At 38.9% G+C, this 18,467-nt stretch overlaps 1 protein-coding gene across 2 annotated transcripts in view; it reads right to left on the bottom strand.

Annotated features, from left to right (window-relative positions):
- The window catches only part of CDK6 (cyclin dependent kinase 6), a 142,620-nt gene that overhangs the window by 28,307 nt on the left and 95,846 nt on the right, over positions 1-18,467 (bottom strand). For both annotated transcript variants that reach the window (XM_080582567.1, XM_080582568.1), the window contains exon 5: positions 16,264-16,373. In XM_080582567.1, the coding sequence (XP_080438693.1) occupies positions 16,264-16,373 (110 nt within the window). The remainder of the gene's footprint in view (positions 1-16,263; positions 16,374-18,467) is intronic.

Below are 18,467 nucleotides of genomic sequence, written 5' to 3' on the forward strand. Positions count from 1 at the left end.
GAATGCATAACTGAAAGGAAAACATTAGTAAGAGGGAAACCAAACAGAGCCACAGTGTACAGCTTTATGACCAAAGCAGAACCAGCCTGTTGCATAGATTCAGTTGTTGATTAAAAATACAGCAAAAAGAAAGATAAAGAGCTTAAATAAGAGAAAATATGAGCATCTTCAAAGCTCCTTTAGGAATTGGCAGAGAAAGATCTTACTTTGGGGGCTTAACATTTGCTTGATGCTTTCCGTGCAAGCGTTGCCTTACAAAGCCCCAGGTGGCCTTGGAGCAGAAAGGAGGGCCTTGTCCCCCATCACTGGCTTAAAAGGGAGCTTTACCACAGCCATCAATGACCCCAGGATCAGGGTAAGTATGCTCTGGTTTCACAGCATCTTGTTAGAAAAAGAAGGAGTTTCAACAGAAGGATATAGCATGCCTGATTAAAATAAATAAATAAGAAAGGCTAGCGTAGATATTATCTTCAGTCATTATATGCTCTAACATGGGCAGAGCCCATTTGTTCCTGGGAAGAACTGCTTCAGTACTGCTTCAGCGTTCCTCCTGTAACACGTTCCCCCCTGCCTTTTTTTTTCTCCTTTATTATTATTATTTTTTTTAATGGAAGAGCCTTGATAGGTTGAACGTCCTTCACTTATTCCCTAAGCACATACGTCACAACTCTCTTATCTGTGGACATTTTGCTTCTCCAGAAGATTTGTAGGTTATTTCATCAGGGTTTATAACTGAGCAGTTAGCTCAGCTCAGTGAGCATGATATAACAGTGGCATTTTGAAAACTGTCCCAACATTTGAAGCAAGCTCTAGAAATATGCACACAACTGGCCTTGGAGAAAGGGAAAGGCAAAAAATGTGTGGTCTTTGCTCAGAGAGCAAAAAGAAGCATTCGTCTTGTTTGTACTGACACTTCTACCAGCAATCTGAATTAACCATTTGTGTGTTAAACACTCACCCCACCACTGTTAAATTACATCTATTAATTACATCTATCAATACAAATATCTATCTATATATCTATTAATTACATCTATTCACAGTTAAATTACATCTCTCTAGTCACTCAGCTGTTTCAAGTTTAATTGTACAACCAAACTGCAGGCTTCTGCATTTTTATAGCCTTCAGAAAGAACTAGAGGTATGAAAAATACAACCCGCTCATGCTCTTCCCATGAACACTTATTTGTTTTTTTTGTATTCTCTCTGTTGAATCTATTTCATATCCCCTTTTTAAACTTGCACACTCTAAAACTGCCGTGCCTCTTTGCTCTTGTGCAACTGAGTTTTAGAGTTGGAGGGCAGTAGTTGAACCATGGGTTAGATAAAGGCTATCCTGCGTGGATGGATAGGAGCCGAGAGCTCTTTCCTCTCCACTTCACTCACATAAGCAACGGTGCAAATCTCTGTGCAGAATGCTGTGAACAGGCAGCATGTGTTTGCAGAGCTCTAGACAACCCTCACTTCCAGAGGTTTACGCCTGTGAACAAATTTACCCATATTTTCCTTGAAAAGATCTCAATCCTCCTTCCAGAGCAGGCCAGAGCTATTTTCCACCACTGCTTTCATTAAGCTCATAACTTACTTCTCACTTAAAAATCTAGCAGACAGCATTCCAAAGTGACACAATTTAGTCAGAGTGTGAAGGTGCTCCTTAATGCTGTATTTTAAAAAAGTATTTTTTAAATATCTATATCACAGCCAAGGACCTACCCCAAGGTAAGCAACAGGGGTTTAAGTCTGTTCCTCGTCTTCATCAGTTATGCAAATGAAATAAAAGCAGTCTCCTACATGAAATATCTATTGCTTTATTCATGTATGAAATTTCATTGTGGAAATCCACTCAAATCAGAATTTTCAGAGATATAGAATTAATTTTTTATAGTTTCACGAGTTTTCTGTGAACGTTCAGATGATTCTGCAAAGCTTGGCAGTTAGCATTTACTGTATACACTGGTCTAAAAAAACCTTTTAAAATGGACTTTGCTCTGAGAGTGCCTCTAATGCTGGAATTAGTTTTAATCAAGGGGTTATGTAATAGATTTTCAAGTCTGAGGCCCTAATTAAAATACAATTCCTCTTTCACAATCTGAAAATATTTTCAATCAGATTGCTTTCCCAGTAAACCTTTAAACTAAAAGATTTTGTGCCATTAGGTCAATTTCTCACGCAATAAACTCTTTGTACCCAAATGTCTAACAGTGTTATTCTTGTATCAGCTGAAAAGCATTGCACAATTACTGCATGAGGAAAGTCAACTCCTACAGGGAAGTCAACTCCTACCTACCCCTGATTTTTCTATATCAAAGAAGAAAGTAAATGCAAAAGGAACAGGTATAATACACATTCAGTCTACCCTAAGATACTTAGCGAATTATCGTCCAAGTATGTCTTCCCAGGTTCTCCAGGCTTTCATTTCTTTCTCAATGATGCTACGCAAACAGCTTCATAGACTAAAGTACACCCTGTACATACAAGAGCTGATACTCTAAATATGTAACGTAAAATCATGAAAAAGGACACCAGTATAAGTGAGGCTTTAGTTCCACCATTATGAGTTACACATAAAAAGGTACATCTATTTGACTAAATTACTAGCCTAATTTTTATTTATTTATTTATTTATTTATTTATTTATTTTTAATTTATTATAGAGCTGGGAAGAGTAAACTAGAAAAGCACCAGGAAAAAAGCCTAGAAGACCAAATCTTTGCTGTCATTGGTAGCAACACAGTGGCAAAGGTGATACAATGAGGTAACGGAGGCTGTGCATTGGCACTCTTTGGGACTTCAGAAAAGAGATCTATTAGATATCTGGTTTCCATATTTGAAGTGAAACATTAATGTTTTATGCAATCAATAAAATCCAAGAAATAGGTATTTTTTTCTTTGAGAAAGCATTACCAGCTAAGAGGCAAACCCTTGGGCTTTCTCTCCAGCTGGGCTGGAGCTGCTGCTGTGTGGCAGCGAGTACATGTTTTGATCTATGATCACTTTTGTTGCCCCCGTATTAGGTGTTAATGGCACCTGTTGCACTAAGCCTCTCTAATTTTTCAGATAATCCTGAAACATCAGAAGAACTGCCCCCCACCCCCATATCTCTCATCACCTTCAAGTGTAATAAAACACTCTTGGCCAGAAGAATCTCTGAAAGGGGATTACAATCCTTCAGAAAAGAAAGGCAGGGAAAACACTTTCAGCGCTGAGCAGTAAACTACTGTGTGAGCAGAGGTGAAATTTCAACTTCAGATTTTTTCCTCCAGCTGCAGAGACTGAGCATCAAAAGACGTGAAAGTGGATTAGAAGGATGGTGTGGAAAAATACTTTAATTTTTAGCAGCTGTGCTGACTTACAGTGAATTAATAAACACCTGCTGAAAAACCTGAGATAAGCATTAAAGGTAGAAAGAATGTATAGCAACCATACAGGGAGAATTTGTACAATTTTCAAGGGCCAGTTAAACTAGCTCTAGGTATAATTTTGCTCTAAGTAATACTTTGTTCCATAAAATATATTCTCCTAATCAGGCTGGAGAAGCTGTGAGCTTTACATTTACTGGCTCATGACAGTGCATGGTAATCTGAGGTCATCTGTTGAGACCCCTGCTGTAATTTGTACCATTTATTTATTAGTGATTTCAAATGAAATCTTTCTTTCTTACTTGAATTCCAACCAGAAGAAAGAGTAAGCTAATTTCTTATATAAAAGAGAAAAAAAAAGTACTTCCTGGTGAGAACACTGTTTAGATGCCACCCTCTCCTATGCAATTGTAGCATTTACACAAGTAAATCAGACACAAGTACATCACACTGTAGGTTTGTGTGTGTTTCAAAGTATCCCAGATGAATCTTGGGACAATTTTTATGCTGTTTTCTCTTGAGCTTTGCCTTTACTGAGACATAGCCTTGCTTCTGTATTGCCACTGGCAAAACTCCATTGTTTTTTGACATTATTTTAATGGGAATAGCATAAAACTAACTTTACAGAATTGATGTTTCCTCATTCTCTGAGGTACTGAGCACCCATAGCTACTTGAGCCACCCCATGTCTTGAACTTTTCAGTCCACATATCAGCAGGTTATTCACCACTTTCATGTCCTCTGCTAGGAGTTCCCCAAGATCCAGATGGAGTTGGCTATCATTTCTGAAAATGAATTTATAAAAATATCGGGAGCTGCTGAGAGCACTGGAAAAAGGCAACAGAAGCTCAGACACGAATTTTAAGTCTTTAAGAAGAGGTGCTGATTTGCTCAGAATTCAAAAACCAGAATCCTCTTCTGATGTATGTGAATAACTGAGGAAAAGCCTCCTTCCACAGTAAACCATTTTATGCCTTGCTTTTTATACAGCCTTAGCTGGAGAGTTTACCAAAAATAGAGTTTACTAAATTGTCTGGGTCCTCTTTAAACTCCACTCTCACTTTCCAGAGAAGTGTCCTCACCATCAAACACTTAAAAGACCCAGGAAATCAGCAACATGAACCTCTCTTTTTGCAATTACTTTCCAGAAAAGGAAAACCGATGCTAAGGCAGAAAAGAAGCAAGCATGCCTGTTTCTTTGCCTCAGTGGGAAGGATATGCAGCTAGGATAGAGATCAGACTTTGTAAATATACTCTACAATTTCTAATGGTTTGATGTGATCTAGTTGTAACCAAGTATCTTCATTCTTACAGCAGCTGAGTATGATTCATTGCTGCCAATTAGGCTTAATTTAACAGTTACAGATAGCAACATTACTGAAAAATCTCCCACGCTATGTGTACTTCTTTAGATGCTGAAAGCTTGCACTCCAATTATTTGGATATAAAGAGCACTTTAAAAATCATTCAGTTGTATAGACTGGTGTGTATGCTGTACTGACATAATAAGAAAACCTGATTCGTGTACGTAATCTAATAAAAATGATCTGATAATTCACAATAGTTGGTCAAATTCTGGATGATATAGCTGAATAGGTCATTTATCTTCAGGTAACTGATTCAGACTCAGTCACAATCAATAGTAACTGAATCTTTCTGCCAATTTATTCTAGCCCAGTAGAATAAATCACTGGAAATGAAGTAATCCCTTGGATGAAACTCCCATTTGACAAATTACTGTATTCCAAAAGCACTTATTACTGACAAACCTGGATACGTTATGAGAGAAGCTATGGAGAATATTTGAGTAAAAGAAGAAATACTGCATCAGAGATTGTCTTAGAGTTGCTTCTGGACAGTACGCATTCCGGACATCTATAAAAGGAAAGCAGGGCACATTATGCATCAGTTTCTGGAAGAAGTCATATGGTTTGACCATGCATAGCCAGACTGCTGTTTGTTTCCTCAGACTGCAAAATGAAGCATGCAGCCAGCACAAAAGGGCAGCCAGGCATGTCACATGTTGACATCAAGAGCTCTTGACTTGTTGAATCCTGGCAGTCTCTAGCAGAGTCAGTGCACCACGGTGGTTGAGTCTTGCGTGGACTTACTTGTATATGGACAGCATGTTAGCTGGTCAAGCAGAGTAGTACACAAGCAAATGCGATGGCACTGCCACAGGCATTGTGCAAACAAAATTGAGAAGGAAGGCAACAACATGTATTCATATCACAAAGCAAACTGGCTTCAGAGGAAGACAGGACAGGAACAAGTGTGAGCTGCATCCTGCCATGCCCCTTCTCTGTTTTTTAGCGCACAGCCAACAGCAGGGCCCCAAGGACTGATGGTGGAGGCGGCTCCAGCTACCTGTGGATGCCATGTGTGCTGCCCTGGGACATTCAGCGTGCACATGCAGCAGAGGCCATGTCCACCTCCCTTCCTCTCCAGATTAGACCTCTAGATAGGTCTTTGACATCTGCAACCACAGCCAAAGCACAGACTCCCAGACCAGCTGGCAAGCCCTCTGCAGTGGTCTGACCCTTGCGGCGTAGGTAAGTGTCTCCACAAAGGCAGCAGCAGGGAGCTGCCTCTGGGCACTGCCATTACCTTGGAGACATGGTCTTTCAGAAATCTGAATATCACATTTCCTCTTGCTTTCTTCTGATGTTTAGAGCTCTCCTCTCACAGACTATTATTTCCTTGGTACAGAATAGTACAAAGTTTCAGAAAGCTGTTATGTTTTGCTCTATTGTCGGTAGGTGTTTTTAAAATCCTTCTGTTGTCAGTTCCTTTATGTGTACTTTCCACTTCTCCATCTTTTTCTCTTTAAGTTGTCTAACAGCTTTGGTGAGCACCTACATACGGAGAAGTGCTAGTGCAAAGCTTTTCAAATGAAAAGACACAGATTCAAGACAGATTTCTCCTACATACCTCTCAATCATTACATGCTGTTTTTACAACTGACCGATAGTAGCTAATTATTAGACTTCCTTTGTGGACAGTCGAATATAGAAAATTCAGTAAAGCTGGCCAGATCAGGATTTCTGACTAGACACTCGATTTGGAAAAAATCCATGCTTGGGAGCTCAGCAACAAGACCCACAGTTAACATCTAGTCTTTCTCTCCCCCTCTCTCACATGCACCAGTGTCCAGGAAAGGATCCTGTACACCCACTTGGAGTTTAAATACCTTTTTGTAGCCATTTTCTTATGAAAGAGAAAAGTAAATAAAAACAATGTTTAGTTCTATTACGAGTCAAACAGAAGTACACAGAGCTTCCCCCAGCCAAACTCTAGGCAAAAAGCAAAGCCTCTTGCAGCCAAGTTCCTGAAGAGGGAAGCTGTGTGAAAGAGCCAGGAGACCCTTTCAAAAGCAAAGTCTTTGGGCTGCGTACAGCTGGCTGTCCCTCTCTGGGGCCGAGAGGAAGGGGCACTGGTAAGATTGCTCTGTGCCTACCCTCTTCTTTGGCTGGTGGAGGAACTGCTGAAAGCCACCTGCAGCTGGGGATGTCCTGGCTTATTCCCGGAATGAACTCATCTTTGCGACACTCCAGAGCGCACCGAGGTGGTGCACCTACTCACTGACCTCCCAGCACAATGCCAGGAGGGAGGCAGGTGGTTTTGCCGCCAGCCTTATTTCCAAATGCAAATTACATTTTTCCAAATACAAACTACATTACAAATACCATTACAAATGCCACAATGTTAATACCAAGGGCTTCCAAATATCTACATCATGACTGACATGTTGTGGTCTTTCTCCTAGCCACAAGCTCTTTTCCCTTGACCTCTGGTCAGGCTAGTTCAGATTGTCACAGACCAGAATGCCACCCCTCTAAGGAATATGTATTTTTTTTAAGGATGATACGTTCAGAAGACTTTCAAATGAGTGCTGTGCCACCTGCACATGGAGGCTTTGCAGGTGGGGAGCTCTCTCATGAGCTCCGTCTGGGCCTGGGCTGCATGTGGCCACGGGCTGCCACCTTGCAGCACCCAGCCCTGGCCTGGGCCTGGCTGGGCCTGGCCCACACCTGTGCTTGACAGTCAGATTAAGCTCCGTCAGCTAACAGCTCCCCCAGGTCTTCTTACCCCTTCCTCAGGGCACCCTTCTGTTTTTCTGTCGTGGGCAGTGACAGTTTTTGGTTTCTATGGTTTACCAACCGTTTCCCTCACCAACAGATCTATTCCTCTGACTGAAAGTCTGGCATGGCTGGAAACTAGAAGGAAAACCACAAGTGAATGGGCTCGCACTCACTTACCACTCATCTCCAACCACAGACCCATACAGTTACTGGATTTGACTAACGGCTATCAATCAGCCCAACCGTAGACACTTAGAAAGATATCAGCTAGAAAAGGCTTGACGGAAAATGTGAGCTGAAAAACAAGGAGGTATTTTATTTTTAATGGGGTGATGCTGTCTTGGAAACTCGTATCTATTTTGTACTTGATAATTAGAGGTATTATTCTATTTGCCCTTCACTCCATTAATGTGCATTTGTCCTCTGCCCAAAGCCAAGGGGAATTCTGCCGCGGAGTTAGGATTAAAGAGAAAACAATCCTGCTTATCAGAAAACTGGAATAACATGAACAAGTACGGTCTTCTGCCCTCCTTTGTTAGTAAAGTCTGAAGCAAAATGTCATTGTTCCGCCAGATCACTAAGGTCACTAAGCTAAATTGTGGCTTGGGTCCATTCAATTTAAGAAATGCTTGAAAAATATGTCTGTAATAGGCTGGCCACCTATCTGGGGAGGAAGAAAAAATCCAATTTTATTAAGTCTGGTTTGGAAAAACCATCAGCCTCCCACACACCCATATGTACATGAATGGCAGAAGAATAAAGGAGGAAAAATGCAAAGCACAGAATTTTGAATGCTGACAAGATCTTTCCAAGGAATGAACCTTCTCCCAGTACAGTTGGTCTGGAGTGTGGTGAACTTTAATGGCACTTGCAACTTAAATCATTCTTGTAACAAAACAAGATAATTTCCAAAAATGGCAAAAACAAACTCAGGCCAGAACTGTACAGTACCTTGGTTCAAAGGCTGCAAATCAAGCTCTGTAGCTTTTACAGTTCTAAGCTACAAAATCCACCTTTGCTTGTTAAAATAAAGACAAAAATGAAAAAAGAAAAAAAAAGAGTTGTTTGAATTTTGCTCCTACCAAAATCTAACTGTGAGCAAGCAGACAAGTGGATGATTACACTTTTGAACTCTTGGTCCACTAGATACGTTGGTTTAAGGTCTACTGGAAAACACCTGATAATATGATTGCAAAGTCTGTGTTTAAAATTGCTGCATGATAAAGTGAACAGTTCTCTCTCAAGTCACATTTAAGATGTTCGCCAGTTTTTAGGCAAACCCTGAGTTGTAAACAGCATTCATAGTTGTATTTACTCAGGTGCTTTTTGCTTACTGTATTGGTTTTGTTTTTCCTTCCCTCCCAAATATCCAGGTGTTTTCATTCTGTTTTTCCTTTTTTTTTTTTTTCCTTCTCTTTCATGGATTTATTTTCTGATCCCTCCACTTCTCTCTTCCTTCTCCCACATAAAGAAGATTTGAAAATATCTTACAGATCTTTTTTTCGCTCTGGTTTTGAGAAGCATTTCTGAAATGTGTTGAAAACAAAAACAGAGCACAAAGAGGACTGGTTAAACTATGACCTGAAAAAAGTAGGAGCTTTATGACATGGAGAAATACAGGACCTAGTAGGCAAAATGAAATATTCCTATTGTTGCATAGCTACAGTGTCTACTTAAAAACAGTGAGGACTAAGTGATTAGATATGCTGAAGCACAGGAAAATCACTGACAAAAATTAAAAGGCATCTGAAACGAGACAAAACCATGTCATAGACCGTCACAAATTCTGACATGGTAGTATTGATACATAAATATATCTCTTTTCAGGCTTTGTTCACAGTGTTATTGTTGCACGGGCAGAGAGGTAAAACAACACCGAAGTCTTCACTATTATCAGTCAGATAAACTGATAAATTTTTTCCTGTGATTTTCTACCCTACATATATCAGTCTAAGTTTATCCATTGATTCCAGTTTGGGAGAGAGTTTCCTCTATGGTGTGTTATATCAATACGCTGTCTTTCCCTTCGGGTCCTTTCCAAACCACCTTACCTTCAGTTACATCTTTGCCTACGCTAATACACTTGGGCTATGGCAAGAATCTGGACCACATACAAGCTCCATATTAAGTGGCGTTGTATTTTGTTTCTACTGTTCCAATATATGAAAGTTTACTGTTGATCACAGACTTTAAACAAGTCTTTCTAGTCCCTGAATGCTTTGAATAATTGAACAATATTAATGAAAAACATTTTTAAGTGATGACATGCTGTTACTTAATTTGAAGTGAGGGTGTCATAACATACATAAATCCTCCAGCCGGCATGCATTTATAAAGTTACAGATTCATTGTCTGTTCCTCAAGACCATCCAACAGCAAAGCAGCTAATCACAAGGAATGACTAAACTGGAATATGTTTAGAGTAGATGACCCTGCACTGCAAGTTTCAAAGCAGTTCTCTACAATAGCAGAATTTCTATGAACCACTTTCCTCAAGCCCACTGTCCTCTCTACTTCTTCTTTCTCCAGATGAAGAACATGCTTAAGCAGTTCAGAAACTGTGCTTCTGCTGTTGAACATCTGTTGCCAGATGTATACCTAATTTTTTCAAAATGCAACCTTAAAGGGCTATGTCTGTGAGAGATTAGCACCTGTAGGAACAGCTAATTCAGACCAAATGAGTGCATGATGAAACTGATGCTAGTTAGAAGAACAGCCTACAGGATGAACTGGACTGCAGATTTCTTCTGAGTTAAAAGCTACCTGTTCCATTCAAAGCACCAGAAAACCTGTAAGCTCTGTTGTGTGTTATCACTTAGTTATCCACTGGAAACAAGTGGGAACACGTACCTCCTCTTATGGGTAAGGACATGCATACAGTAGCTCACATATCGATGGCCTGATTTCTTCTGAAATTACATTTTGTCTTGGTCATCTTTTGGCAGACAGATATCAATAATTATACTAACAAAATAGTTTAAATTCTTGCAAATTTAGCTTGAATGCACTCTTTTGCTTCTGCTATGCAATCTCACAAAGACCACAGCAGAGACACTGTGAATTCCAACCTCAGCTGTTCAACTGACAGTTCCTCACATCTCCCACGTTGCAACTCTTATTTAGAATGAAAGTCTCACAGTCCCTGGGAGTCACCTATCAAGGTTTATTTCACAGGCAAGACAAGTGAAAGCTTGTACATGAGCACTGCAAGAAGTGCAAAGCATGGAAGCCAGGACAACCCATGCAATACCCTCTCCTTGCCAGTTTGCAACACCATCTTGCAGAGTGATCACTCTGGCTAAGTACTTAAGTGCTGTACTGTACACATTAACAGAGATTAGCTCTGCCACTCTTTGTGCCACTCTGTCCTACTGAATTGTTTTTAGAGGGGTTACAATCCTCTTTGAAGTCAGGGTTCATTTCAACAATGATTTCATTGAAGCCAAGACTTTACCACATGATCCATCTAAAAGAGTTTTTCTTTTCACTCAGTAATAGAAGCTCAAACTTTCCTTTCCAGCTTCAGTTTTTGGAGACAGCTCAAAAACAGGTGTTCTTGTTACACTCAGCTGTTTTTTTTTTTTTTTTTCCTGAAACCACTTAACCATATTTATTCCACAAAGCTTAATGCTCTAAAACAGTTGCAGAGCTGACTGCTTTTTGGTTGCTCACAAGTAGATATGGAGGCTAGGGGCAGCTGGGGACCCACCTTCTTCCACAGACCTGTCATAGCATTTGGTTCTGGATTCAAAACAGAAGAAGTACATGCGATGGATCTGATTTCAAATTCTACTAATAACCTATGGCTTGTTTGGAAAGTGGAATAAAGACCTACTACATTTTGTTTGAAAGATTCTTTATAACTATTCCATACAGTAAAAAAAAAATGTATCTAAGAATGAATATGAATGCATTGCTAGCTTTTTAAAACCAGTTAAATGTTTTGTTTATGATTAAAGGGAGCCCGTAGGTCCCAAATCCAGTGCCCATATCACAGCATGATCACAAGATGAGGCTGTAGACTTTGACTGTATCACATTGCTACGTGTTATCATGAGCAACAAAGTCCTGGACTCATGGCTTTTCTGCATACGATGATGTAGCTCCTCTAATTGGGCACATTTACACCATTAAAAGATGACTTCTATGCTTATAGCTTCTTTTCCTATGTCTGCTTGTCCCACCAGGAAACTTGTACCATTGTAGGTATTTTAGTAGACTCACACATCTTTTATCCACTGCCACAATTTTCAGACATAGTTGGCAACGCAATGCCTGTCTCACATATATTAGGAGCTGGTGGAGTAAGCTGAAAAAATGAGACAACTGCTAAAAGCATGATTTAATATTTAAAAATGAATAAATAATAACCTCATACTATTTGTGCCAATCTTGTGGCTTACGAAATTCTGGGACTGATGAACTTTCCAACAGCAGGCTCATTAAAACACCATGGAGCTGGTGCATGAATGGTTTCAGTAAGAAGTCCATGTGCATGGAATCAATTTCCCCCTCAGCTGGATGAAGCAAGGGGAACTGAGATAATACTGTTTTAATTTTGGTTTGGGGGGGAGGAACATTTTTTGGGGACAGGACTGTCTTTCAAGTTTTGGGTTCAAATTGATACCTGTAATATTACCGCACATGCATTCACAACACTGTTCACTCTCAAATGTAAGACTACTTCAGCTTGACTGGCTATGAACATAACTACATTGACTACAGAAACCTATTTTTGCTGTTGTTGTTATTGTTTCTATTTTTTTTTATTCTAATTATTTTTAGCTCTATATTTACTACAAACAAAGGCAAATTTGGTTGCTCATGCAATGTTATAGTTACATTTGCCTAGCTGGAATTACTAGATAGATATTTGACTCATTACTCCAAATGCACACATACTAACACCCTAGTCTATGCAGGATTGAAATCACACAGGATTGTCATTCTGAAGACTGGGCATATATGGATGCACTAAGAACTAGGTTGTTTCACCCAGATTCAGATTCCTGTCTTCTTCCCTTTCCCTCTCCCACCTTGATTAAGTACTACCTAATCCAAGCAAGGAGAGGGACAGTCCTGCCCTCCCCTAAAACACTGGTCGTAGCTTCCTGCTTTGGAGCTGCCCACGGTCCCTGAGCCAGCTGGAATAGTTTTGTGTGTCCACACAGAAGTGAATGCCTACTCCCATGTTTGCCTTACTCATTAATGAGTTGTCCGCTGAGTAGGAAGTACAAGGGCCTTTCCTACTGGCCAGGAAAATGCTCAGTTTCATAGTGAAATCTTTTTATAATTAACTCTTATTTTTACCTAAACATATTACTTTGTAGAAACATATATGTGAGATTATTGCAAATGGCTCAGTACTGTTTGGACTGAGACAAGACATGAAAATTGCCTATCTTCCCATTGTGCCAAAGGATGCCATCAGGCCTCTGTCAGCTGCCAGCTGTATCTGTGAGGGATTCTGTGGCACTGTAGCACACAAGGGCATACCACACAGGTTTCCTTACTGGTTATTGTTATCAATGCACCTTAGCTTTTAAATCATCAAAAAGGAGCTGCTGTGACTAATACATTTACACTTTTGTTAGCTAAGGACAGTCCACCCAAATATGGCTATAAGTGACTGCAATCTACTTGACAAGACGTGAGATTAAAAAAAATGAAACTACCATTTAAAGAAACTTGCAAGGAAGGTTTTATTTGGGGCTGCTCTCCTCAGCAGCTGGGTTTCAGGATATAGTCTTTGTGCATTCACATGTGCCCATTCTTCATGCCCACAAACCCTGATGGGCTAAGACACTAGTATGTACACATGAAAGTACAAAAGCCCACAGATCTGCACCATAATGACAATGTGCAAGTTTTAAATATAGCTGCGACTATACAAACCTCAGATTTCAGGACCCTGCTTCTCAACTGAGAAGTGTCGTTTGGCTAGATGAACAAGCCAAGATGAGAGAAATGTTCACATTTACTCTGGGTGTAGCTAGACAGAGATTTATTTATTTATTTATCTATTTATTTATGTCTATGCATTCCTATATATATGCTTTTGTATATTTTGTATCTATTTTTTATGAAAAGTTATCTTTCTGACATTTGTTTTAAACTGGTTTGGATTAAGTGTGGTTGAAATTAAATGAGGTGTCTTCCACTTAGGGACATAGTAATCAGAAACATAGGGACACCAGACGATTCATGCAGAGCTCACTGCTCTCCCATACTTGTGCAAGAGTACAGAACCCTGACTGCATTTGCAACTACCTACAAAAATGTATTCTAGTAAATTCTAGTAAAAAATTCTAGTTAAAAAATGTTTGCACTTTTGAATGCTTGCCTGGCATAAATGGCATTCTGATACATTTTGTGATGCGGTATAGTGTTTTATTTCCAAATCAGTTCCAGCGAAATATCTGTGATACGAAAAGGCCGAGAGCAGTCTCAGTACATTTCTTAAAAACAACTGAGCTTTAAAAACTTTCAAAGAGAAAGCAAAATGGAGTAGGGAAAGAAGGAAACAAGTAAGACAGTAAAAAGAAAAGGTTGTTTCAGTGTCAAACCAACACATACTTCTAAGCTTTAGCTACGCTGTCATATGCTTATCCTATCAACACTGATAGAAATGTAGACGGGTGATTACCCAAGGGCACTACCATTTTCCAGCAGAAATAACTGTTCCATTTATTCAATCTTTTGGAAATAATCCATGGAGTTTGCAAAATTTTACAGTTTATTGCTACCAAGGTCACAGTAACATGGGCTTTCTTTTGCAATCCATGAAGAAAATCAGAAAGACAATATATATCATACAGAGTATTGCAACATTAACCCAGTATAACAGTCCATAGAAATAGCGCTCAGTGCTGTTCATTGTAGGTTTATGGCAATGAAGCTTTAGATTAGTCTTCCAAATCACACTTGTATACTGAAGTACGTGAAAGTCACATTGTTTCCAATGAAACAACATAGTACATACAGACTTGGCAGATTCCTGACTTCTACAATTTTTGACAGTCTCCCAGATTTAGGGCTGAGAATGTCAGACTGACCCTGCATTTGGCAGGAATAGTAGAAGTCATGGTTTTATCAAACTCTGCTTCAAGTCAGATCTTATTTCCATTAAAAAAAATCTCTGATTTTGTAACATTAATGTAATATTTGTATTTGTAAACAAATAGAAAATATAACCGTCCCTAATTTAATTTACTATGTTGGGGTTTGTGATTTGGAGAGTCATGGAGGCTCACACATCACAAAAATAAAAATGAAAATAATTTAGTAATGTATAGTATAGTATATTGAGTATATGGTAATATTTGGTAATGGTAATATATAAATATATGGTAATATTTCTCATCTGTCAGAATACCACAAATTAAATGAGAAAAAAATGGGTGTTTTGAACAAATAATAAAGTTCTATGTTCAGCTGTTTGTCCTGTATCATTCTTCTCACAAATGCTAAAATGAAGTTGTTGACTCTGATGCTTAAATCAGAAAAAAAAAAAATCAGTGGCCTAATGCCATTGTGAACCTGGCAGTATGTGGTATAAGACTAAAAAATCTTTAAAAGATTGCAATGGAGGGCTTAATTGATCCTCCTAAAATCCACATTCTTCTCTCATTTTCTGACCTCATTTCTGAGTCACACACATAGAGGGTGGAGTGTACTAATTCTACCCAGGCCATTTGACCAGGCAAGAAGCCCAAGAAAAATGATTTTTCCATATACTAACATTAATAAATAGTGGAATCCCAAAGTTCTTTTGCAAGACTCCAATTAGTATTTTGAGCTTCACATTGCAGAAATTTATTTCAATCTGCTGTTTTTAAATAGTTCTCTCTCAAGATCATTGCAGTATGGCTTCTTCTTGTAAATTATATTGATTTTGGATTTTAGACCACACAGTGTATTATTTTCTTTATGTATGTTCTTTGATCTCACTGTGTAGGAGTTACAATATATAGAGTTTCTCTACAGAGATCATCTAGACAATCACACTTTTTTCCAGTAACTCAACCAAAATGTATATCATTGGGTTAATATTGAAACAGGTCTATCTTGCTAAGGTTCTTGTGGGGTTGCTCCTTTCTACATCCTACATAGTACAACCTCCATTTTACTGTCCTTCCACAAGGAAAGGACAGCACACAATTATTCCTCTCACATTCACAAATCAACTCTATCTAGTTGTAACATTTTACGGCAAAAACAGTTCTGATGGTTAATTGAATCAGAAAAAAGTCTTTATTATTATTGTTATTATTTTATTACATTTAACTGTCTCTGTTACCCTGCATCCTGGAAAAATAACTTATTCTACAAAAATTCCTACCTCTGTTTCCAGGAATCAACTCTTTATGGTGACTTTGAAGATTTCAGATATGCCAAGAGAGGAGGAGGACTGCAAGCAAGCAACTGATGGGCTAATGCAACAACTCCAGAGCAAGAAGACTCTGCTGAACAGTGGGACTTGCCTTCCTCAGCCTAAATTCTTTCCAGAATGCAGCTTTACTGAAAACAATCACCAGCCCCTCTAGGCCTTATTTATCTACATTTGGATTCAGGTGTAACAGGAATACAACGATGCTCATCTGGGCTTTATCAAGAGCTAATGGAGACTCTCATTCCCAAAGAAAGACTCCAAGGCAGAGAAAAGTATGAATTTGCAACGTGTGCTTATGTTCTGTGCTGTGAATGAAACATCCTATCAGTCCTTTCCAATATAAACACGGTCTAAGATATTGTAACAGAAATCATTGCACATTTTTTAAATTCAAATTAAAAAGTGAAGAAAATATGACAGCATTTCTTACTTTCGACGGAACATTTCTGCAAATATGCAGCCAACACTCCAAAGATCAACCGGTGTTGCATAGCTGGACTGAAGCAAAACTTCAGGCGCTCTATACCACAAAGTAACAACCTGTAAAACAAAAAGGAAGGTAAGATAGAGCATGCTTAGTTACAGAATTGCAACCTTATAAATGTTGTTGTACACAGATCCAATTTAGTTTCATCCAAATTGCAAAACCTCACAGATTATGGCAAACTGATTTGGCAAGTGCATAGAAAATGGTCCTGTATGGAAAAATCTCCATATCTATAGCCGCAGTGATGATGAGTCAGGAAGTGAGATCACTTCTCCAGAACAGTGCATTTCACAGCATAACAAAAATACAGTGTCATTGTACAGCATTGGTGTGGTATCACAATATCACAGCACACTATCAGAACAACTCTTTGAAGCTTTTGCAAATTACAGACCCCAAACATTTTCCAGTAGAGTTTCAGACTCCCCTTGGAACAAACATTAGTTAGTCTGTTGAACAAGGCCTGCTTTTCTTAAACACTTTTTATGGACCCCTAGGTGTTGACACCAAAATTGGAAACCAGTAAGTTAAGGAATACTGTGGGTTTACCTATAGGACAAAATAGAATGTGTAGCTAATCTTTATCCTATGCTCTTCATAGTTTGGATAGTTTTTGTTTGTTTTCCAAAAGAAATGGGGTTAACTGAAGTTTACTGGCTAACCTGGGTAAAAATGTCCTACCTGTCTCAGAAGTTTTGTTCACATTGAACTGAAGAAATTCATTATTTTATCATTTGGATGCAGATTAAGTTAAAACCTCCCCACAGCTGCCCGTTACAAAAGGCCCAGTGCTGCCCAGCGTGGTGTCCTTGCACAGGGAGATACCTTAAATTGTCATTGTTTTAACCAACCAACACAGTGCTGGGACCCTTGGCAGGTTCCTGACCTTCACAGTTTGTGACCGTCCCTGCCCACATGCCGCTGGTTACACCAGCACCAACTTCTCTCACGATCGATTTCCAAATGATTACAGCTTTTCCCAGGGACATCTGACATGTAAAGTGCCTGCTTTAAGGCAGCTGGTCGTGTTGCAATGTATTGTAGAGACACAGTCGGAATTTTACTGGCACTACTCCACCAATGTACTTTGATGAGTCCTGCACATTGGACCCACAACGGAGATGGGACAGCTTATATTTATCCTTTTGTTTCCCACAAGTAGACCAAATACCTATGAGGCGGATTGTATCTTCAGTCTATTTACAGAAGAACACAAGGAGCTTCCTTACAGTCCTGTGTGACCTATTATGTTGCTTGAATTTAATCTTGGAGCTACAGGAGTATTCTGCTCCTGACTGCGGTTATAATCCAGACATAACAGATTGTCAGCTAAATGGCAATATATTCTTAGCGTGTGCTATAATTTAAATTTCTGTCAGTATTAATCTACAGGTAGAGAGGTTCTCAAAAATTAGTGGTTTCTTTCTCCAACTAGCACGAAGCATTAAGAAATGAGAAATCCATGAAAATTCATGAGAAGCATAAAACAAAGCAAAAAAATATATATATTACTGAAAAGAAACAAGTTCAAAGATAACATGAAAATAACTTTAAAAAGTATGTTAACTAGGATAGTTAGTTCTGGATTTGAAAACCAATACACAGAAATGTGTAAGGAGAGTGTTTTATTTTTAAATGGTAACAATATAATTGTCTTCTAAGCAAAAATAACAATGGAAGTAATCAGCCGAATTTGCTGGTCAAAGCCAGCTGAAACAAAAGCAAATACAGTATTTATTACAATCATTACATGCCCTGACAGCCTTTGGAACTACTGAAAGGCTATTGAAGGGAGGTTCATGGATATTTGCACAAGTGGTCATATTTGCTAACAGTCCTCTTAAACACTTTGATCTCTATTCATAAAATTTGTCTTTGAAACAGTTCAATAACACAGTGCAAAGTACTGCACTGGCAATCTTGACTTCCAGCTACCTGTTCACATAAACAGATCCCTGTGTAGAAGCTGGGCATTATTTAACTCTGTTGGACTTGTTTCCAATTTGTTAACGTATCAATAATCTTTTCCCAAAATACTTCTCTCTATATAATCTCTCTATAAAATTAAAGTAAAGTTTCTTCAGAGATTCACTTCGGGAAAAGAAGATAAATGTAACTTAAGGTCAGGGGATTTTTACAGGCACTGG

Source organism: Anser brachyrhynchus (genome assembly GCF_964034855.1).
Source record: "Anser brachyrhynchus genome assembly, chromosome: 2".
Taxonomy (NCBI): Eukaryota; Metazoa; Chordata; class Aves; order Anseriformes; family Anatidae; genus Anser; species Anser brachyrhynchus.